General features: G+C 38.5%; 1 protein-coding gene and 1 long non-coding RNA gene across 18 annotated transcripts in view; one reads left to right on the top strand and one right to left on the bottom strand.

The window, feature by feature from the left end:
- TCF4 (transcription factor 4) overlaps positions 1 to 23,933 on the top strand; it is a 385,563-nt gene that overhangs the window by 252,054 nt on the left and 109,576 nt on the right. Inside the window, exon 1 of one of the 14 annotated variants that reach the window (XM_070361625.1) lies at positions 6,119 to 6,263. The exons of 12 other annotated variants lie outside the window; for them this stretch is intronic. Coding sequence is in view for 1 of the 2 variants with exons in the window: in XM_070361624.1 (XP_070217725.1) it covers positions 8,392 to 8,400 (9 nt within the window). In the remaining variant the exon portion in view is untranslated. Of the gene's footprint in view, positions 1 to 6,118; positions 6,264 to 8,376; positions 8,401 to 23,933 lie in introns of those variants that run through there. One more of the 14 variants, XM_070361624.1, reaches the window with a different exon arrangement.
- Positions 12,367 to 23,933, bottom strand: part of LOC138985377 (uncharacterized) — a 12,407-nt gene continuing 840 nt past the window's right edge. For 3 of the 4 annotated variants that reach the window (XR_011462439.1, XR_011462436.1, XR_011462437.1), the window contains exons 2-5: positions 23,671 to 23,762; positions 14,882 to 15,059; positions 14,536 to 14,637; positions 12,435 to 12,688 (exon numbers count right to left, since the gene is read on the bottom strand). This is a non-coding gene — a long non-coding RNA (uncharacterized lncRNA). Of the gene's footprint in view, positions 12,689 to 14,535; positions 14,638 to 14,881; positions 15,060 to 23,670; positions 23,763 to 23,933 lie in introns of all 4 variants that reach the window. The other variant, XR_011462438.1, reaches the window with a different exon arrangement.

Raw genomic sequence — 23,933 nt, 5'->3', positions numbered from 1 at the left:
CCTTCATATTTGAAGGTTGCAAACATGATGTTGAGTTTATATCCTAAGCTATTTTTAGATAAGTTTTTTTTCAAATGCTTGAGGAAATCACAATTTAAAAGAGAACTTGGCAATTGTTTCTTTCTTATTAGAAGCCAAGAAATTATATATACATATATATATATATGTAATTGAAAAACTCAGTACTTAAAACACTTAATTTCCCCCACTACTTTTGAAATTGATTTCAAGGAAATCGTAATGATGCTTTTTCATGAGAACAAAATTTTAACTTGAGTGACAATACAACTTTTGCTAAAATAAAATTTATGTTGATTTTAAAGTGAACTAAGTGTCAGCCACCTGGGCTCCATCCTGTTTAGAAAAGTCTAGAAGACAATTGTGTGATAAGATATAAAGGGGGGGGGCACTTCTTCAAAGTTCTTTCCTAGAGAAGCAGATACTTTGTGAAAAAGTGTAGGTGTTTACATTAAAATATTAGCTCATAATAGTTACCTTTAAACTTAAAGTGCCCATTTCCAATTAATGGTATTTATGTCTGAGGAGTGGTTATTTAAATTATGCTTATTTGTTATGAAAATGTATAGGCAGAAAGAAGGTGAAGGATAATGCAAGTAAATCATTCCAAACAGGACAGAAGTATTTTTCACAGAATTCACACAGAATATGTAACATGACATTGGGAAGCACTTTGAAAGTGGCAAAAATACTCATCACAAAATAAGTATTTTTTTGTTTTCTTTGAAAACCAGTTTTCTCCTTTCCCCTGCAGTTATAGGTTATAGAAATTAGGCTTTCTTTGAATTGCTGGTTGTGAAAACAAGCATAGGAGGATCTCTATATTTAACTTTACATTGAGGATTCTTATTCCTTGAAAAGTATTTTTGAATACCTATAAAATTCATCCAAATAAACAACATCTATCCCATAAAGCATTCCAGTGTCTCAGGAGATTGCTCAAAGATTTATGTATTTTTGTTTGGAATTTCAGAATCATAAGGATTCTCTTCCACTGCCGTCCTTGTCTTGAAATCCAATTCTGCTCCTTTTAAATTCGCCTTTTTAAAGGTGTCTTCTCATGTGTGTGTATCTTAAATATAAAGTGAGAAGAAATGTAAGGGAGAAGAAAAACTTCAGTTAACTGTGGGTGAAAGGTTTGTGCACTTCTGATCTCTGTTCGGGTTATCCTTACAGATGATAAGGATGTGTGCTTGAAAGACTCACAAGACACAGCCATCAGCTCTCTCCGCCATGGAGCTGCCTTGTCAGCCCCCTTTACGTGATCATCCCACTGAGCAAGCACTGCTCAGGTGGCTCCTGTGGTGCGCCTCCCCTCCCTCCTTCGTCTGTTTTTCTTTTTTAACCAAGTTTTCAGTATTTCACCCACTTAGATTTCTGTTGAAATTTCAACAACTGGAACCATAGCGTTCAGTGTAGACCTGGAACCATAGCGTTCAGTGTAGACCTGGACTCATTTGCTGAAAAAAAAGAAATACATTTCAGGCAACTGTTATTTCTAACCTTATGTTATCACCTTCACTGAAGAGTATATTTTGCAGTGAAGTCTTGGGCTTCCTCTGAGTGGTTTAATTATTAAGAAGTTAAGAAACAACTGTAAGGCTGCTGGAGAGGCTAGAGAGAGAATTATGACAGGCTTGCGTGTGTTTGGAAATTATAGAAACTGGTTCTGCAGAATCTGGCTCAAGTACCTTTATTTTATGTTTGTGGAATAATAGAGATGCTTGGCTTAATATTCGGTTGAGCATCATCTTTTAAACTTTTAATATTTCCTCGACTGAAACATTTGTTGATTTTCTAACATTGAGAAGTTTTCTCTTTCTGCGCCTCCCCACGCTCACCACCAATTACTGACAACTCTGCTTTTTCAAGGTGTGTCTTCTTGTCTTCAAGCAATTCTAAGTTTTTTGTTTGAAAGTTGTGAATGAAAGTCAGATTGAATTTGGAAGATTTTAAATAAGATGCTCTTAGAACAAATACGTAGCAACAGTCCTAAAAGGTGTAAAGAGTCTCTTTAAACATAGTGAAGTTTTATTTTCTTAAGGCAGGTTAGATTGTGTCAGGCTGTTGACAGACACTTGCTGTGTTGTTTTATTTTTTTTCACAAATTGCACTGAATTCTTACACTGAACATAAAGTTGCGTTTCAAAGCAACAGCATGAGATTCTTAGCCTTGGTCTTCACTGTCCCGGGGTGTGTGTGTGTGAACACAAACATGTTCATTTTCAAAGGAATGGGAGCTTTTCTTAAAATTCGGTGCAGAGTCTGTAATTGTACTACTCCGTTACTTTATCTCGGAACAGCAGCCTGTGAGTGGTTCTGGGTGTTTCAGGTTTTTGGCTGCTGCGGTGGCGTAGGTGCAGAGCTGGTGGAGTTTCTGCTTTTCTAGAGCCTCTACTCCCTCTTCAGAGAAATGCAGGTAGTGCAGAAGAGTCTGCAGTGTGGAAAATTTCAGGGTTGGAAATAAGGATGATTTTAAGTTTTAGGGAGAAATACCCATTTGAATTCCGAGAGAATGTGCAAATGGGATTTTGAATAGAATCTTTTAAGAATTCCATTTCCGTGCTTCAGAGACACCCACTATTGTCTTTCGAGTCTAATTTTGTCGTCGGAGGAATTAATCAAAAACACCCTGCTAGGGCTGAAACTTGATCCATAAGCGTTTACTTCTGGAGTAATCAGAGGAGGGTCTGTGCATGCGTTACGTTTCACTGCGTTTATTTTGAGTGCTCCGTGTCACAGAAGAATGGGGACGTTGTATTGTGCAGCTCCCTTCGTGGCCAAGTATAAAGGGGAAATTTTGGTGTGTTTTCCTCTGTCAGTTGTATTTTTCAGCCCTGGTGATGAAAGAGCATGTCCTTTGTGAAACATGGGCTCCTGTTAGAAAGACTCAGGTTTTCTCAGAAAAACGACTCTTGTGGTACCTGCCTTCCACGCACATACAAGACCTGTCAGTCTCCACTGCTGTTCCCATCCAGGGATTTTAGAATAATGCTATTTTGGAACAATTATTTTGATATCATCTGAGACAGAGTTCCTAACTGTCTCCAGCAGCTTCCTCCCTCCCAGCCCATATCATTCTAAATATGCCTCCTGGATTATACTTCTAATAATATTGTAATGGCTTTCATTCTACCGATTGGCACAGTATATCATTATATCATTAGCTGCTATGAGAAGGCAGTTTCAAGTAGGTGGCTGATTCTTGGCGGTAATGTTTTTGAGTAACCCTGTTTGGGGAATACGGCTGTTTCACAGGTGCTCAGGTGTATAAGCCCAGAGTACAATAATATTTTCTGGCTTGCTCATTATGAAACGAATTTGAAGTGCAAAATAATTCAATAATAAGTGGACTATAAAAATTGGGCTTTATGATAAGAAAGTGTAATAGCTTGAGATGTTAGCAGAGGAGATAAAAATAAAATTTGTTTAAGAATGCAACAGTACTTAACTCGTGTGTCATTTCTCCTGAAGCTGAGAGTTTAAAAGAATATTCATGGCCTGGTGATGGAAACTTGTTGAATCAGTTTGAATGTTTTCAACCTTGAAGCTAAATAGGAAATAAACCTATTTCTATAACTGTTACACTGTTTGAAAGTATTGTTGTATAATAAACAGATACACATTCTGCCACTTACATTTTGTTTAATAGTAAGGCCTGTGCTTCGTGAGTGAAATTTCAGTGGCAAAACCTAGGGAGTCCTCATAGAATGCCTTTATGTCAATTTTATTTTTAAGTGTATAAGATGTTGTCACATATAATCTGTAGCTTAGTTGCTAGTGCTGGGCAAAAGAGAACAGAATCAAACATATTTATTATGGACAGATACAGTTGGAATTAGAAAATTCAAACCCCAGTAAGTATTTTAGAAACAATACTATTTTGTTTTCCCTTTAATAAATTACATCAGCAATCTAGCTGTTAAGCGGAACCCTATAATAAACTGGGAGCACCCGGGTGGGAGGGGAAAAGTCATTTTTAGAAGTTTTCATCCATTCATTCATTGCTTCATTCACTTCTTCCTTCATTTATACTTATTCAGAGCATTTCCACAACTAAGCTAAAAGCCAGACATGCCATGTGTTGTTGAACAGTTCTTTCTCTTCAGTGTAGGCTTTATCTAAATTGCGAAGCTTCACAACTAAGGTCCTTGGTGTTTAGGAGATGCTCAGTGTAATGTCGCGCACTGCCCAATTTGGGGAATGGCCTTAGCATTTTAAAAAGAGCAGAAAGTCTGGCCTTTTGAGAAAGTTGTACATTCAAGAAATGCAGTCACACAGTGTCATACCGGGATGTTTTGTCCTTTAGGCTTTTTTATGGAACAGCGGAATCCCCTTACTCACCTGTAACCACCTTGGAGAGGGTAAAGGTCTTTTTTGTTTTGCGTACATCTTTTTTGTCCCATAGAAACTCAACTCATTGCTTTCTGCATATTACTTAGAAATATATTTCCACTGAATGAATATGGTAATAAAAGTGGTAGAGTCATGTGCAGACAAACGCCACTAGAAATCTTCCTACTTTAGTGTCTCACGTCCTCTCCTTACTCACTTAGTGGCCTTGGTTAGGTCGCAAGCCTGTTTTGTGGTCTCCAAAATAGACAGAGGTTAGGGTTGCTGCATGAGCTGATGTTGGTGTACTGGGAGCAGACCCTTGACCTGGTGTTTATTCTGCACCAGACACTGAGCACTTTGCATCTGTTAAATCATTTATTCCTTCACAGATTCAATGAGATGGGTGCTACTATTTATTTGGGGATAAAAGAATAGAGGCACAGAGAGGTGAAGAAACATGCCCAAGGTCACACAGCCAGTATGTGGCAGAGCTGGGATAGTCACCTTGGCAGTCTGCCCTTGAGGTTTCTGTCTGTGTCCTTATTCATGAGGCTGTAGCTGTTTGGAACACTTTGTGGACTGGAAACTTTGTGCAGCCTGTCTCATTTAGCAAATATTTGACGATCTGGAATAAATTGAATATTCACAAGTTTCATCTCATTGTAGAATGACCCTCAGTACCTCTTAAGTCACTGGTTATAATGCACAGCTTTGGCCCAGGCATATCCGCTAGAATATCCAGATATGCCAGGATAGGATATCTCTACTAGAAACAGTATCATCTGCTGGTTAAGAGCATGGAATCTGATCACCTGGTTTTTTTTAGTTGATTGTGCCAGTGACTAGCTACCTGGCTTTGGACATATGATGTCATTCTTGACTCTTTCCCTGGAAAATGGGGAAAAGATACGTCCCTCCTAAGGATATCGTGATAAATATATATCACGATATATATATATATATAATGTGCTTAGCATATGCTATATAATGTGCTTAGCATATGCTTGATGCATTGTAGGTATCTAGAAATTATGACAGCAAATGATATTCATGATAAGCCCTGGCAATGCATTGTCAGCAACAGAGTAACTGCCTTTCTTCGGACACTAAAGAAGTTTTTTGGTTTTTTTTTCTGTTTTTCTTTTTAAAATGTTTTATTGGACTCGAGTTGCTTTACCATGTCGTGTTAGTTTCTTCTGTGCAGAGTGAATCAGCTGTATGTATACATGCATCCCCACTTTTCCTATTTCTTTCCCATTTAGGTCACCCCAAAGCACTGAGTAGAGTGCCCTGTGCTATGCAGTCTGTTCCCATGAGTCACCTATTTTAGACAGAGTAGTGTATATATGTCAGTCCCAGCCTCCCAATTCGTCCTGCGCTAGAGCAGATTTTTAACATGCAGCCTCCTGAACGTTAACTGGAAACTGAGGCCAGTGTCTCAAGTGCATTCAGAAAAATTCTGGCTAATGGAGACCACTTGCTTTTTCTGAATTGAGGAACTACTCCGAGCACTTTCTCTATCTCTTTGTCCTTACAATGGTATCCATCAGTCAGAGACACCTCGTCAGCCTTTTTAGTCATCGACTAAATTGCTCTGCGAAGTTTGTGTTGGAAGGATGTTCCCCATCTTTTCCCTTTTAGAAGAGGACGTTAGGCCAAGATGACAGAGTCTTCATAACATGATTCTCTCTGCCAGTAATTTGTTTATGCCTAAATCAGCCCTGCCTCTAAGTGATAAGGAGATACATGCTTCTTATTTCTTATTCCATCAGCGTCATCCTGCAAGCGACCAGAAGCAGGGCTCCCAAGTGATGCCCCTGCTCTCCCTTTGTAGAGCTGGTGGTGGCACTCATAAAAAGTCAGGCCGGGGGTTCTGACTTCATCTGAGAAGACGGAGGTGCCTTGACTAGGTGGGTGTGCGTGGCAGCTTGTTTCTCTTCTAAAGTAAAACAGAGTTCCATTTGTTTAGGACTGTTTAGGTCCATTTGTAACAATACGCAGGATTATTTATACAGATGTTTTCTGGAAAAGTCAAAGAATTGGGGGATTCTGCCCTTTGCTGCCTAGTAATGTGTTTTTTCTCAATGCCGTTGTTGAATTCCTTTGGCTGGAAGAGGGGGGCAGTATTTTTTCTTGTGAGCTGTGGGAAACCTAGAACAGTTTTTTTCTAAGGGCTGATTCTTGAATTCTTGCATTTAAAGGGGGGGGAAATCTGCTAAAGGGGATAGAGGAGAGAGAGATGACCGATACACTTCACGACAAACATCTCTTCCCAGCCAACTTCAATGTCCAGCAAAGCCAGGCCCCACGTACCGCACTGCAGGAAAGGTCCCTTTGGGCCAGACCTCTTCCTGGTTTCCCGGAGCAGAGATAACGCTTCGGTTTCCAGAGACAGAACCTTTCTCTGGGAAGTGGGAGAGACCCCACCAGGTCGCCCCTCAGTTGTACTCGTTGCCACCTTGTGGATTGCAGAGGATATTGGTTTTCATCAAACTTCCACCTCAGTTTGGGCTTTTTATGGCAAGTGCACTTTGGCAATGGGTTGCTGAGTTCCTCACCAAAAGGATCCTGGTTTGTTCAGCAACACCTCACTCCTCTTCTCACAGTTCATTTATGATTCTGATGAGAGTGTTTTTTCAGGAAACACACATTTCACTTTTTGACCTAGGAGCATCTGTTAGAATTTTTTTTTTTTAATACTACTTTGGCATTCTGAAAGTGTTAATGTCTTTCATATCTGTTTAATGCTATTTAGGGATATTTATGATCACCTCTTGGTTACTCAGGGTAAAGTGTGTCGCAATTTTTTTTTAAACAGACAGGAAAGCATTCACATGAGGAAACAGATTGCTTTAAACATGTGCTTCCTGTGACAGTAAAAAGAACAAATTAGATTTAACACTGTGTAATGAATGCATAAATGTGTACATTGAGGCTTTTTTAAAAGCTTTATGTTCAGTTCTGGTCACAACCAAAATTGAGTCACCTGTACAAATTAAAAATGCCTCGGGTTCCTCTCAGATTCCTGAAATACCCAGGAATGAAGCCCCTCAACCTGAGGCTGCCTCACTGCAGACCTTAAAAAGCATGATGTATTGAGGCTGGAGAGAATGAGAAATCCCAGGTGCATTCCGGGTTAAACCAGGTTAGACTCAGAGTCTGTACATTTAGCAGAGAGAGCAGAGTGTCTGCAGGACCAAAAGGGAGGATTTTATTACCATTTTCCTCCCTCTCTGAGAATTAGTGGGGAAAAAAATAACCATTCTTCTGAACCCCCACATCAACCTCTTTCATGAGAGAAAAATAAGAAAATCTGATGTTTCCTTCCTAGCCCCTATGAAGATTCAGTTACATAAGAAAAGGACTCCTTTCCTTACGTAATTCAGTTTGCGCTCCCGTCTGCTGGCTGGCAGGCAGTGGGGAGCGGCTGTTAATATTTCCAGTTAGACACGAGTGTGGGATTGGAGGGCAGGAGTCTTCCCTCCCCGCCATTTCTGTCTGCGTCCCGCGGAGGGTGCGTTTCCTGCCCCGGTGCCTTCAAAGCGGAGGCTTTGTGGCGGGCTCAGCATCTCTGCGGCCAGGGAAGGCCGGGACTGGGTCCCTCGGGGGAGGCCACATAGTTTGGGGACATCTGACTCTCTCCCAGCGCATACTGGGGTACTAATATCAAAACAGACTGCTTGTCGCTGCACCGTGGGGCAGTGCTTTTTTTGGCTGCCGTGGTCGAAATGAAATGGGCAAGCTGTAGCCCGCTTGGCATCAGAAGGGGCTGAGGGAAGCTGGGAGATCAGAGTCAGACTGTGAATAAAAGTAACAGCCAATGGTTAACTTCCTTTTTGTGTGTCACTTGGCAGCGATGAGACTGATGGCGATTTTTTTTTTCCCCTAACGTGGGTGAGAGTTCAGTGCCCTAGGAAGAGCTGTAGACGCATCTATTGTGCTTCCTTATACAGTTGACTTGCGTTGATTTCTTGAGGCCACTACAGCTGTTCCCAGTGCCAGCTCCCGGAGCTGCATACATGGCCCGTCGGACTTCGGATGCGAAAGGTAATCAGATCAGAGGTGATCCACACAAAATCTCGCTGCTGATCACTAGGAAATCACCGGGAAATCAGATGCTCGCAGAAGGCTGTGGTGCCAAAGGATAAAATAGGCAGTTGAATGGATATTCCCCGGTATGCAGACATCCAAAGATATTTTTAAATCACACGACTCCACATCCCTCTTCTCCCATCAGAGATTCGAATCAGTTTTGGACTGTCTGGAAAATGCAGGGCTGAAATAGCCAGATTGAATTCAGAGGAAATTACCTTATGTTTTTTGGTGGCTCTTGGGTTAGTGGCATTATTTTCTTTGAAGGATTCTTTCGGAAGAGAGTTGGGGAGAATTTCTAGGCTCCCTCAAGATTTTCCTCCGATTTCTCTGTTTGCAAAGAGCTGTTCCCCAAAGGCGAAAAGAGCGAGTTGCCATCTTGAGGAGTGAATTGTGTGTTTAGTGAGCACCAAATGGGCTCCGAGTTACCCTGGAATTTTCAGTATATCTAGTTGCTTTCTTATACTATTTATTCCCCTAACTATTTGTACTAGATATCAGTAAGATGACCAACTTTTGACAACCCTAAAAGCAGGGTCGGAAGCTTAGAAATAGAATACCATTTGTCTGGTAATTAGAGTGTATCTCTTAAGAGTTCGAGAGAATTCTGATTAACCTTTCTGTTCCCACATTCTCACATAAAATTAGCACACCTTTTAAATTATTATCCAGTATTTAAACACGCATTTTTTTGAGTCTTCTTAATGCAACAGGTTCTGGAGACACTAAAAGTGTGTTATAGGTTTCTAAAAAACTTCATTTTTCTTACATTTTAAATGTTCTGTTTGTGCAAAATTTCGAGAATCACCATAAGGGCTTCTTTGCATTTTTAATTTAGTAACTAACATATGAATAAATTTGCATATTAATTAGTTGCAGATTAAATCATGCATACATAATTGCCTCCTTACTGTGTTTAATGTTTGTCAAAATCTCCAGCCTGGTTTGATGGATGTCGTATGAAAGATTACAATTTGATGTACCCTTGGAAGTATTTACACCAATAATGCAAGATTCTTAATAGCAGAATTCTCTAGTTATATACAGTTACTAATAAACATGTAAGATAGGTACATGTCCCTTTGACTAAAATTTTTTTTTCTTTGCACCAAATCATTTACTATTCATAATCATTAATGCATCTCCTAATTATACAGCATATGTCTGTTAACCCTTTCGTTGCTGCTCTTCAAGGGGTAGCTTTTCTTTCCTTGCCCCCCGAAGAAAGCAGATTATTTTGTAGGATCCTGAAATAACTGGATTGTCTTTTACCTGTTTCTCTTCTAGTATATGCACGCTCCTTTGCCCTTTACTGAGAATTATATAACCACTTTGTATTTTCCAGTGTAAGATCAAGAAATTACCCAGGTGCCCACACTTTGTAGCTAATGGGCTTCTGCCCCTCTTTTACCAAAGCTGAAAAGAATCCAGATATTTCAGAAATTCTCATATTAAATGATTTAAATATATATAAGTATAAAAAATATATATATATAAGTATATAAATGTATATAGATACACACTCTCTACTTGTAGGATGAGTAAAATTATTTGTTACATTTTATTTCATTTTGAATATTGTAATGCATTTAATGTTTTATCATCAAATATGGGATGAGTTTGTGTTTTTGTGAGACCTCTTTAGTAGAAACTGACTAGACAATGGATGCTCTTGATTTGACATAGTTAAAAAAAACACATATGCCAATAAGTGGTCTTTTAAATTAATTCCTCAGGTATCTAATTTTTTAAGTTTCATTTTACTCATGTAAAGAGTAGACCAACTGTCTTTTTTTTTTTTTTTTGCTATTTTGATGTCTAAGCTGCTTATCACACTGTATTACCCTGCATTAATGAGTATTCCTACTGTGCAAAATTCTATCAAAAATGATGGTGTGAATGTCATTTTTAATTGGAAGTTTATACAGTCAAATTTATAGTATACAACAAAAAATATGTACGTAGTTCTGCTCCAAGCCTTTTTTAGGCTATTGATCTTTTTGGTTTAAGTATACATTTTTATCAACCTGACTTTAAATTTAGTGTGAGAATCTGGACATATATTACTGAGTTTGTGATAATACCATTCTTGGGAGTGAGGTAAACTAAGGCACAAGCAGTAATAATGCCTTTTAATTATAAGGTGAACAGATACAGGAATTACCAAGAATCTGTTTTCAGGGATCCCTTTTAAACATGAAAACTTGCTGACCAATTTTATACATTCCACAGAAGTCATAATGTTTGATTTCTATCTATTTAATTGTTGAATACCTCGAATTTCTATGCCTGGTAAGGAGACGAGGGTTAAAATGAGTGCAAAGCATAAAGAGCTCATTTCCTTTATTTGATTTTTGCTTAGGAGGAATAAATACCTCCTGGTTGCCTACCTCAGATCATTTTTTTCTAATCACAAAGCACAATGAACTATTTATTGATTTAGCAAAACACTCAAATGCAGCACACAAGATTGCATTCAATTGTTTAGTAAAGAGAAAAATGAAATGAAAGCTGCAAAACTTATAAAAGGAAGCAAACAGACCTGAAACATCATATTTATCCACAGCCATTGTGCCTAGGTAATTCAGGGCATATGGTATGTAAATGATGTTTGGAGATTCTTGCCAAATCTGCACACGACGGGATACATTAAGGACAGGTTTCCTGGGTGGAAGTCCCACCATTGTGGCCGCACACTCCGCTAGGCTGTGTTTGTCCTGTTCTTGTCTTGCAGCAAGAGCATCACACAGCCTTTAGTGGCCAAATCTGGGCCTCAGTCTGCTGCTAAGACATTATTTTTAATTCCTAAGAATCTATTTTATAATTAAACTGAAAATATAGTACCAGTTTGCTAAATCTTCCTTTTACCCCGACGTTTGAGAAGATCTGAATAATTCATCAGTATATATTTGGCTATTACCCATTTAAATGAATATTTTTGACAATGGAAACTGAGTGCCTCTTTGCCCCTGAAGAAAGGTGTTACGAAGTAATAATTTTTCTCTAGGGTAAGATTTAAGATGTTTTCTAGAACAGGCAGTGGTTTATTTTGAACAGTTAATCATTTTAATTCTGAGTTAGCCAGGTCATAATTTATGAATTCAACTTGATAAGTCAAGTTACTAGTAAGAGTTACATTAATTAATTCTGAATTATTATTTTGAAGTATGCACTTCCACTTTTAAAAGGGTGCAGGCACTACCCCCTTCATTCATTTAAAACTCATTTTAAGCAGCCAAGAGCTTTTACACTGTTTCCTTTTTTCTGAAATGATTTTTTTTCCTCTAGGCTGGATGTCTTAGCCCATGATTTTGAATCCTTTTATTAAGGTCCATTTTGATTTATCTTGGAAATATGTATTTGGAGATTTTGATTAGAAATAATGACAGATACCTTTCTCCTGTGATAATTCATCAGAATATACCTAAATAGTCCATTTACTATGAAGACTCAATTATGAATACAAGATTTACACACTATTAATAAAAGTTATTTCAGGCTGTTTAAAGTATGTGGAGTATGATTTAGGATGTTTTATTGTTTTTATTATTAAGAATGTTTTTACTAAATCAAGCCGTTATTTTTTTTTAAGATAATGCTCTTAATATTATGGTTTGATTTGAATGAGCAGTTGAAGATCTGTCCCTACATTGACCATTTCACTTGTGAAACACAAATAACATGCTAGTTACTGCTGGAAAATGAAAGTATGCTCAGTCCTTGTCCGTGGCTATGTAGATTGGGTAAAATCAGGGCAAAAAAGTATCTTTGAGGTCAACATCGATCACTACTGCTCGATGCAGATCCAGTTTAAAAGTCATGTAAGTGATCGTGGTGCTCGAGGACTTCATAGACTTTTTGTGTAGTCTGTGGCTTGTGAACTCATCAGGTGAAGTTTTGAGCTGATTATTCTCCGACCACCCTTTGGTACATTGAAACTCCTTTGCACAGCTGTGCTCCCAACTCAACAACAGAGCACAGAAACAGTCTTCGCTGGAAAGCAAAGCGCAGTCACTATCCCAACTTTCCTGGGAACTTGCAGCCTTCAGGACGACAAAATGGATAATCACAGTGACGATTACAGAGTTTGGATTAAACGTATTGCACAGTAGGATGGCATGGCCCCAGTTTGCTCCCATGGCACAAGTGCCGTGAATGCCAACAACATTAAGCACTGCAGCCACTTACAAAGATTTTTGGGTTTTAAATGTCAGTCATTGGACCACCACTTAAAATGAAGCACCTGCATTTGATTCAAAGAAATTAAGGTATATTAGGATATGTGGAGGTGAGTGGAGGTGTTTTTTGGGGTTTGTTTTTTTTTTCAGCAAAAGCCATAGATAATAAAGATAAAACATCTTGAGTATTAAAGTGGTCTATTTCCTGCAGTGTATGGTTGAAAATGACTTAGCCTTTAAAAAATTTTTCAGAAATAAAAGTATATAAAGAGGGAGATAAATGAAATTTACATCTCTGCAGACAACTCTGCGTAGCAAATTTAAGATTCTAGTATTTTCCTTCCAAACATCTGAAAATTGGCAATTTAAAAGGAGACCCCGACAGATTAACTGTTGCATTGCTACCAGCTGTCTGTGATGATATCACTAAGTTACGAAACTTTTTTTAAAAGGTATAAACAAGTAAGGTGATAACGTATTTTTTAAGATGCTTTCTAAAAACTTTCATCTTAGTAAGAACATCAAAAGTGTATTAATTAACTGTCTGAATATACTTAGTAAAGTTTTAGGTAGATCAGATGTAAATAAGCTTATTTCATAAAAGATATGACTTATGTGTATCCAGATCTCAAGTATATTTTAAACCAGTCTTTACAAAATGTTAGTGCCTTTCTCTTAAGATTCTAATCAACAGAATTCCAGTCTTCAAAGATGTAACTGGAGACAGAGAATATAATTTCTATCATATTGTCAAGAGGGGTCTGTAACTCCCCATCTGACATCAGCCAGAAGGTGTGGGGAATGATTGATGACTCTGTATCATCGTGTACCCACTTAGCTTTGAATCTGTTCAAGTATCAAATTCAAAAACTAAGCGGATGTTTACTGCACACCTACTAAGTGCCAGGCTTCCTGGAAAGTGCAGTGTGCACCAGAGTTCCTGCTAGTGTGAAGGTTTATGCAAGTAGACAAGTGGCCACAAGTCGTTTTCCAAGCAAGAGTTCATTTCATGATGCTTCATAGGAGCCTAGTACCACTGATTCACCTTGTGGACTAACAGACACAGAGACTATGGCTCTTAAAAGTTCAACAATCGATGTAATCACACAGGCCCTGGTAACAAGGCAATATATAGTAGAAAGATGAAATCAACTCTGAGACTTACTGTAACTGTTGGCAAGTTTCTTTATCAGCATATTTTTAACAATATAACAAAATAACATCTTTGAAGGTTTTTTTTTTTTTTTTTGGTCGTCTAAAATCTGGTTAAATGGAATGTGTTGGAAAGGACAACAAAAAAAGTTAAATATGTGGAAATGACATGGAAAGCACCTGCTTCTTTGTTTGCCTCCACGTCCTTAGGAAATAATGTCTAGCCTTCAGAGGATATGTCGTCCCTCTAAGAAAATGTTTATAAAAGGACATTTTAAAGTAGAATATAGGTTAGATAAGTTAAGGAGGACTTGCCAAGAAAAACCAAGTACATGAAACAAACAGGAGACTGCATCGCACCTCCGAGGGGGCGTAACAGTATCACCTCTAAGAAGTGACAATGCATGGATCCATTTTTATATCTTTGGCATATTGTTGGCACAATTAATTATTCCACTGAGAAAATAGCCACACTACACAAGAGAAAGGAAGACAAATTAGATCCTCCAAGCCCCCTTCTGTGAAGTGTGTGTGTAAGTGAATATGCTCTCTGCCAACCCAGCAAATAAAACTTTGTCCATCCCTAATCTTCAGCAGTTTATAATCCAGGTGAAGGAAAGGCCAGGCTCATGAAATAAAACACAGTCATTAAAACGTTTGAAAACTGGGGAAACAGTTCATCATGGTTACATGTGTGTGCGTGTGTTTTATCAGTATAATGTAGGTGTAGCTCTGTATGAACGTTTTTGTCTAATCATACCCTCATTTTTCCACTTCATGAAGACTTGATGTATTCTCAAAGTGAAGTTACAGCGGCTGTAACGTGTTTCTCTGGCAACCCTGGACTTGATCGTTTCTGTCACTGTGGAAGGAAGGAAATACATCTCTTTCTGGTCCTCATTCACTCAATGAGCAAAGATGGATTTGTGCTCCTATTATGTACAGATAACACTGTTATAGGGGAGGGCAAAGACATTTAAGTCATAATCTCTACTCTTTAAAAATCTACAGTATTGGGGGGCAATAAGTAGGTGCATGATTTATTTAGCTACAATTCATGACATTAAACTTTGCTGGAGAGCCATACATTCTAGAATGGTCCTTACCTGGAAGTGACCACAGAGCTTGATTCTGGAGGACTGAGAGTTACAGCTCTGGCAGATGGAGACAACGGTGACAGGTGCGGTTGAGTTTCTGACATCCTCCGTGTATCTCTTCCTTGTTGTTGCGCTCTTGCTTGTTCAACTGCAGAAACAACTTTTGACGAGCTCTGTATCTTCAGGGCTTGATTATTCAGAGATATCTCATTATCATAAAAATATAAATCCCAGAATTTTTAAGTTGGGGGAAAAATTGTCATGATCACAATTTAACACTTTATTTATTTGAAACATATTTACTTCTAAAGAAACTGAGATTTAGATAAAGCCAGAACTTAAAGTAAAACCTTGGTTTTTGACCTCCACATTATTTTAATAAGGACAGGATGACAGGCAGTGGGGATGGCGGTCTCATCCCCACATACCTGTTTGGAGAAACAAAAATCTGGAAGTCATTAAAAAAATCAAAAATACAATTAAAATTTTTTTAAACTTTTTTATGTTCAAAATCATTTATCATAAAATACTGTCATTTATTTAGTAATGATACTAAGAATGACTCAATACAGAAATGTTTAACTCTGAGAAAGCCTTATGGGCCAAATAATTTTTATTTTTTTAAGTGTACTTATTTTTATTGAGGAAAGTATAAGTTGGTCAACATAGCAAGTTGGAAGGACACAGGCCATGCACAAAGTGGACAAGCCTTGGGCTCTCATTCTATTTCCTGCTCCTGGCATACCACACAGACGTACAGACTAGCACTGATGTAGGTGGTCGAGTAGGTCGGTGCTTAGACTCCATAAAAATGTGGCTTAATTAAATTTTAAAAGAAAGGTTTCACAATAATTATCTTCATATATAGGTAAGATTATCACAATCAGAAAGAGGGAAGGACATTCTAGGTTAAGGGAGAACAGGGGCTTTTTAATGAGTGGCAAAGCATGGCACATTATAAGAAGTGGAATGATAGAAGACCTGAATTCTAAATCTGTCTTGACCACCGGCTTGATTTACGTTGCTGAGAACCTGCCTTTACCCTTCAAAGCTGAATAATATTTGCCATTTGTTAAAAAAAAAACAAAACACATATTTATGGTGGCTCAGTTAGTAAAGAATCCACCTGCAATGCAAATTTGACCCCTAGGACAGGAAGATCCCCTGGAAAAAGAAATGACAACCCACTCCAGTATTCTTACCTGGGGAATCCCACAGAGGAGGCTGGTGGGCTACAGCCCATGGGGTCACAAGAGTCAGACATAATTAAGCACACACACACATATACACTCACAAAACATATAAGGCCTAAAAAAGAAAACTCAAAAAACACATGGCTTGCAGGTATTAGAGAACATGTTACACGCTGCAGAAGAGGCAATCAGTGGCCGGAGGTAAGGATGGGAAAGTTGACCTGTTTAAGATTTTGACTTGCATTAAGCAAATTTTAAGTAGTTTTATTCTCAAAATGCATTTGGTAATCACTTTCAAAGAAGGCAGAAAACTGACTGACATTTTGGGAGACACGTGAAAGACATGGAGGGGACTTTCATGCCTCTGGTTTGTGAGGACCGTGATTCGGCAATTTGGCAGTATTTACTACTACTGCTGGCCATGACTAGGAAGATGTCCTTTTAGGCCAGTTTTTGCCCAGCTGTAAATGAATGGAAATACGATCATCACTGCTGTATAACTTTGGGGCACTCCTCACCTATACCTGATTTGGTTGGCCTCATGTTAGAACGGAGAAGGCAATGGCGCCCCACTCCAGTACTCTTGCCTGGAAAATCCCATGGACAGAGGAGCCTGGTGGGCTGCAGTCCATGGGGTCGCTAAGAGTCAGACACGACTGAGCGACTTCACTTTCACTTTTCGCTTTCACGCATTGGAGAAGGAAATGGCAACCCACTCCAGTGTTCTTGCCTGGAGAATCCCAGGGACGGGGAGCCTGGTGCGCTGCCGTCTATGGGGTCGCATAGAGTCAGACACCACTGAAGCGACTTAGCAGCAGCAGCAGCATGTTAGAAACCAAAATGTATCAGTGTCAGATTTTTGCCAAACAGTTCTAATTTTAATGCTGTTTGTGTTCAGTGAAAGCTTATGAATTTCCGATTTACTTAGAAGCTCAGAATTTTCCTTTATTGCACCTTATCCCTTTTAAAACCATTTCTTTTGGGGTTACTCATGGAATTTGCTATAAGGACTTGTCTCAGTGCATGATGGTACAAAACTTATCTCACATGACTCTTCATGGTCATTTCTGTGTTTATGTGTGGGGTGGATGTTTAAGTGCGTATGATTAACAGGCAAGAGATCATTTGTTTTTGAAACTAAGTAGTTAGAATTCAAGGTCATTTTGAGTTAAAGAACCCAACATTTAGGTCAAGAATGGACCAGTGATCAGCTCTGGCTTTAGGCTAAGGATCAGCCTTAAGAGAAAATCTACTGCTCGTTCGCCTTGAAATGCCATTAATTCTTGCTCCAAGGGGCTCATTCCCAGTTACTCAAAAGAATATTTTTAGGCAGAAACTTTATAAAACAGTAATTTGAAATAGTCATTTCAATAACAGATATGTATTGAATGCTACTCTTACATGGTCATTTGCCTCCATTTTTAAAACCTTTTTTTTTTCATTCTTTTTACCTACTCTTTGATTACTGAGTGCTTATCAGAAATAGCCATTAGAGTATTTGAAAATTGTTCTCTGCTCAGCAGTTCTTTCTTCTGTGATCAGTGATATCAAGCAAAGGTAGTCAACAGTTGGAAACTTCAGGAAGTTGTTAGAATTCCCACCTCCAAAGGAGCTTATTAACAAACCCCAGACAATTATTCTGTTTAGAATGAAAATGATTTCCATTGTGATATCACATTTCCTTCTAATCATTGAGCAACGCTTTGGGAAGCCCAGTATTTATTCACAATGTTTTAAAAAATTGTGTACATCCTGTGCCGAGATTCTAGTCTGCTTCATCAATCCATTTTGTCAGAAATTTCTCAAATGGAATCCTTCATCCAGGCAAATAAACATGCCCAGGATTTCCCCTTTAACTTTTTGGGAATTCATTTTTACACGTGCATCAACTTGACGGAAAAAACAGTTGTCGTCTTATTTCACTTGACTCAGGTGATTGTGGTGAGCCCGCTCGCTTTCTCATCTAGGAAGTGCAGCAATCTGAGTCAGCTTCCTCCATCTCTGTTTTTATATTGTCCACTGTGATGCTTCCTCATTGTACCAAAATAGAAATGGTTTGTTTTTGTATCAAACTTGGAGACTGGCTATGGATCATACTGGGTTAGGATAAAGGAATTTTTTCCCCAAAGAAAAAATTCCACTTATCCCAGAGGGGAGAGACTGATGTCCTGAGGAAAAAATAAGAAACCCAATGAAGTCTTTTCTCCTTAACTAAAAGATCTCCTTTAGTCATCAAAAGTGTCAATTGCACTATTGTTTTCTAATTTCATTTAGTATTTGAGAGGTTTTAGTAGTAGATCAACGTATGACTTTTGCAATGACAGATCTTTGCATGAAATTGAGGAAGGAAGAAGTGAACTTCAGTTAGACTCTAGTGTTGCAGTTCCAAATGCAGTTCAACATGAGAATCTACATATTCTGGTGTCGCCACTGAGTAGATTTCACCCTACTGTACCATACATGACATTAGACACTTGCTTCCCAGTCTGAAGGGTAGTGCTGTTTTATATCTCTGGCTTGTTGAGATGTCATGTTCATATGGGTAATGACATACTCATTGTATTCTTTACCATAGAAATGAGAAAAATGTGAAAAAGTGGGAAAATGAGTCTAACCAGATCTAACGGCATGCAAGAATGTTAGAAAGTGTTTTGCATTTATTTTGCATACTACTGCATGTCACCAAAACAATATATGTCTGTGAGTTTTTATAATACATCTAAAGCAAAGTGAGAAACCTCCTCTTTCTTCTGAAGAGAAATACTGCCACAGAAAGGTGGAAGATGAATATTTATGGAACAAAAGACAAATTAGTCCACGTGGTTTAGCTGTCAATATGCCTACAAGCTATCTGACCGGCCAGGAAAAGAGTAAATACTTGATCATGTGGTAAACCATTTGGATGTCTGCTTATGAACCCAAGCCATATAAAAGTAGCCAGTTTAAGATAACAATAGGAAGACTCTGATGAAGCCACAGATAGGCTTTCGTTTTCGCAGTCTGTGTTACTTTGAGAATCTTCTGTGATAAAACTCTCCTCCAAACTAAACCTGGCTACCTTTAAACTATACAAATAGTTAAAACTATTGTACCTGTAATAGTCCTTAAGTGGTGCTAAGAGAATAAGTTTTGGCCCCAGAGTCGACCGACATGATTTGTGCTTTATCTCAGTTCTTCATGCAATACAGACTTCCAAGAAATATTTTTATAATTATGTGACAAGTATATTTATGTGAGATAAGTATTTTCTCCAGATAAATGTGTATTTGGCCAAAAAAAAAAAAGTTTGAGATAATTGGAATTCCAAATGAGGGAAATAGTTTTTTTAAAGTAGTCAAGCTCCCTCACTTATTAGCAGACATGGTTATTTTACATTCTAAAGATGTCAATACAATGAAGTAGAGAAATGTCCACACAGGCAGTTTGTTGGTGTTCCCTGCAAGGCTGTCTCGCCTTACGGTCATCAGAAAACCTTCTTCTTACTCTGCGTGTCCGTGTGTGTACATGTGTGTCTGCATCCTCCTTTGGATAATTACATCTTTGATGAAGTGGATTTTTGTCACTGCAGTTTAAGTTGGTTTTTAAACACCCACCCTTTTTTAGGTATAAGCTATCAGCATTTATTAAAAAGTTTTATAACAATCCATGTATATCTATTTACTAACTCAACACTAACATTAACTTATGAATTAAATGTCTTGTTTATAGTGACTCCTACTGGAGACCAAAAAAAGTCCAGTTGTTTAGCTTCTGAATAACTTAAATTCAGTAATACCTCCTGTCTTCAGTGAATAGGTACAGCCCAGATACTGACTTGGCAAAATTTATCATTCATTTATGTTTAATTATGAGAACATAGATTCTGATACTGATTTCATCAACAGAAAATATGTTTTTTAAGTACCTAACTGTGCACACATGCTTCTCACACCAGTAATGTGATTTGATTGCTTAGTAGTAAAGAGTTTAGCATGGTCCTATATTTTTAAAATTTTTTTGTCCGTATTAGTTGACTTCTGAGACTGCCTGTTTTGGGTGGAGGCTGTTTGCTCACTGCTCTTTAAGGAACTCTAGCACAGAGGAAAGAGTAGACGAAGAACAAGGGAATCCACTCTCATTTATAACAGGCCCCGATACACTGAGCGAGGTGTCCCTCATTTATGCCTCAAAAGAAGCTCTGTGTTAAGAGGAAGAAACTAAAACTCAGACTCGTGATATGACCTGGCCCCTGCCACACTGCTGCAGGGGAGCAAGGCAGTGATTCTTATACAGACGTGTCTGGCCCTCAAGTTTAAGTCCTGGGGATTTTATAGCTTTATGATCTATGAAATGTCATCCCAGACTGTGCCTTAATTCTGTCTTTAAAGTAGGAATGGTGTGATACCTGTCACAGGGAACTAGTCATAAAGATGAAACTAGTGCAGAGTAGGTACTTGGATGCTATTTAAATTGTTTATCAGTATACATGTATTGGGCTTCCTTGATGGCTCAGACGGTAAAGAATCCGCCTACAATGCAGGAGACCTGGCTTCAATCCCTGGGTTGGGAAAATCCCCTGGAGGAGGGCATGGCAACCCACTCCAGTATAAAAAATTTTCCAAAATAAAATAAGTTATAATATTTTTATAATGATGACATGTTGAAGGGTCTTCCCAGGTGGAGCTAGTGGTGAAGAACCACCTGCCAATGCAAGAGATGTAAGAGATACAAGTTCAGTCCCTGGGTTGGGAAGATTCCCTGGAGAAGGGCATAGCAACCCACTCTGGTATTCTTGCCTGGAGAATCCCATAGACAGAGGAGCCTAGCAGGCTACAGTCCTTGGAGTCGCAGAGTCAGACATGACTGAGTGAGCGAGCACTGCACATAGATGTGTTAGTTGTCTTATCAGTTTTTTGATGGGGTAGATATTTACCTAAAGGTGGTCATTTTCTTTATAGGTTTGCTTGTTCCCGTGGTATTATGTAATCCTGTATGTTGATGAATATCTCTATTATCCTTGGGATATTATGTTTAGCTAATTCAGCTGTACTAGGCAAAAAAGAATAGCATTGTAGAAGCAAGCAAGTATATGGAAAAAAATGAGTGTTCAATGACTTAGAAACATGGAGTTATACAAGTTCTAACAAGTTATATTTTGGGGGGAAAATGACATTTTGTTCATACATTCATCATTCATTCATTCATTCATGTCATCTGTTAAGTACCTGCCTGATTCCAGGCAGTCTGCAGGGTACATGTATGTGTGTGTTTTGGTTTATTTGAACTTTGCAGTAACGGTGTAATGTTGCAGTCATTATTCAGAAAAAAAGGCAGAATTTAATGAGATCTGTGATTGGGAGTGAATAGTTCAGTTCCTTAGCCTCTTCATAATAGTTTGTTTTCTGATTGATTCTTTAATACATGTATGACTGTCCCTACAGCCTTTAGTCCTATTTTTACATTTTACTAAGAGCACATGCCGCAATGGGGCTCAAGGCGAAGTTGGGAATGGATAAATCGTTGTTTGGAAACTGAATGAATACAGAAATCCCAGACTCTGCACTCAAGTGGTTTAGAATATTTACTTGTTTTTTGATGCAGTCATTTATTCATTCATTCAGCAAGTTTTTACTGCAGGTCTGCTATGTAGGTGAAACCGCACACATGCATGGCAAGTTCTGGTGAGGTATCCTCAAAATTTCTGTGACAGCTCTACGTATGTGTCCCCAGTTCCCCTTCATCCCAAATATGTCTGTCAAGGAGTTTTTGGAAAATCACAAAAGAACGGTAAACTTTAGAGAAGTTAAGAATAATATGGATGTACTTTAGGTGATCAATATTCTAAGCAATAATTTTACCGGTAAGAATTTTTTTCCCAAAAGTGGCAGAGAAAACACTTGGGCACACTGCCTACCCCTGGTGTCCTCTGGGGTAGGACTGTTTGCAGCCAACCATCCGAGAGCTTGGTGACTTACTGTTTGGAGTGGCTGACCTCCATTCCCCGTCCTTTTGGTGATAAAAAGGGACTCTATCTAGCTACTGCTAGTTAGGTAGCACCCAATTTTATCCTGATGAAAGAAACAACTGACCAGGTCAGGTGCCTTAAAAACTGGTTGTTACAATTAAAGACTTCTTATAAAATTATTATGAAACACATGGATTTATGCATACAGCTTCAGCTGTTTCTATACATCTGTGCTAACGCCCCACGCAGCACACTAAAAATTTATCATAGGTTATACTTCTGTCACTTAGGAAAACTTCAAAGTCTTGAGTTCCCAGAAGTGTCTCAGTTGACAAGCCACTAACTTGAGTTCTGATTGAAATAATATTCTGAGGTCAGCTGGCCAAAACTATAACATCACTGGAGGATAATACATGGTGTCTCACTGGTTATAATGCATAGGTCACCTTTTCAGCAAGTATCTTTATTAATCACTGCAAATTTGTACTTTTGAAATTTCAGACCCTTTTTCATTAGTTAACGAAGCCAGGAAGCTTAGTGCTCTAGTCCCATTTTAATTGTTTTGAGCCCGTGTGCTGATTTGTCAGGGTTTAAAAATCTCTTTCACCTTACAGATTAAAAATATGTACATGTTTAACAGTATATTTAAAAGCAACGAGAGCGTCAATTTTAATAATGTTAGTTGTGGCTTCTGAAAGTATGAAAATATCATTTATACTTACAGAATTAATAAAAAGGCATATATATGTTAGCAAATGTGCAGGAAAAGCCATGTGATGTAGGTGAAACAGAATGGTTGTATATCAAAATAGTTAAGAAATCTTTCTAGCAGTCCACCTTTGAAAAGTTAGGTAGGATCCAGAAACAGGCTTCTAAATAAGGGGTCTTTATGAGAAGCAACAAAGGAACATCGACCCCAAATAAAACCCAACTTATCTCCCTGTAAATCCTAGTCTCTTTTCTAAGCCGTGGTTTTTTGCACGCTGTCCTTTGGTAGGTGGGTACCTTGGCCTTCTGTATGAAACACTGAGGGTGGTTTAAAGGTTACAAATGTGATCCTGTCAGATTGACAACTAACTGTTCTAATGAGGAAAAAATCCTCAAAGCATGAAATTTGAATGAAATGTGTGATTATAATTCAAGTACTGTTTACACAAACCTCTGGGGACCTTCTGAATAAATTCAGAGCGAGTGAGTTAGACAAACCTCTGGGCCTTCGCTATATGTGTGCGTGTGGATGTGTGTGTGTTTATTTTACAGCGTGGGGGAAACTTTCCAGCCTCAGCCAAGGCTGTGCTCTTCCGAACCGACACCGCAATCCCCGCAGTTGTATATTAATACTGCATGTGCTTGGTTACCGCATTGAGTTGTAAGGAAATAGGTGCTCTGAATTATTAAAGTTGATTCTTGAGAATAGATGTATGCTCGGGTGGCATTTGCTTCGGCATATGCAAATGATTTAGTTTCATTTGGGATCAATTCCCAGAGGCCCTCCTTTCCTCTGCTGCTCTGAATTTGGCAAGCTCAAGTCAGCCTATCGCCTCTCCTCCCATCCCCTTTCTTTCTTTCTTTCCTCTTTATTTTTTGTTCCTTCTCTCCCCCCCTTTTTTGTGGGTTGATTATAATATTAAAAAACATAAAACCATAAACATTGCACTTGCCTGTTAGAAGCCTTGTGCTCTAGAAAGACGCTATTGTTCACTTGTGATCCATAAAGGTGAAGGAAGACTTTTTTTTTTCGCTTTCTCCAGCCCTGAAAGTTGAGTAAAAATGTGTAAGTTTAGGGAAAACGTGTATGGAATGTTTGTTCAAATATTTATACAGGTTTGGGGCCCCGTGGATGATGCCAAAGCGCGGTCTCAGAGGTGCCTTTTTAGGAACTGACAGCTGTAAGTCATTCGGAGGCTCGGATGTACCAACCGAC

Source organism: Bos mutus, chromosome 24 (assembly GCF_027580195.1).
Source record: "Bos mutus isolate GX-2022 chromosome 24, NWIPB_WYAK_1.1, whole genome shotgun sequence".
Classification (NCBI taxonomy): domain Eukaryota; kingdom Metazoa; phylum Chordata; class Mammalia; order Artiodactyla; family Bovidae; genus Bos; species Bos mutus.
Note: the sequence above shows the minus strand (reverse complement) of the source record. Positions and strands in the feature narration are given on the sequence as shown.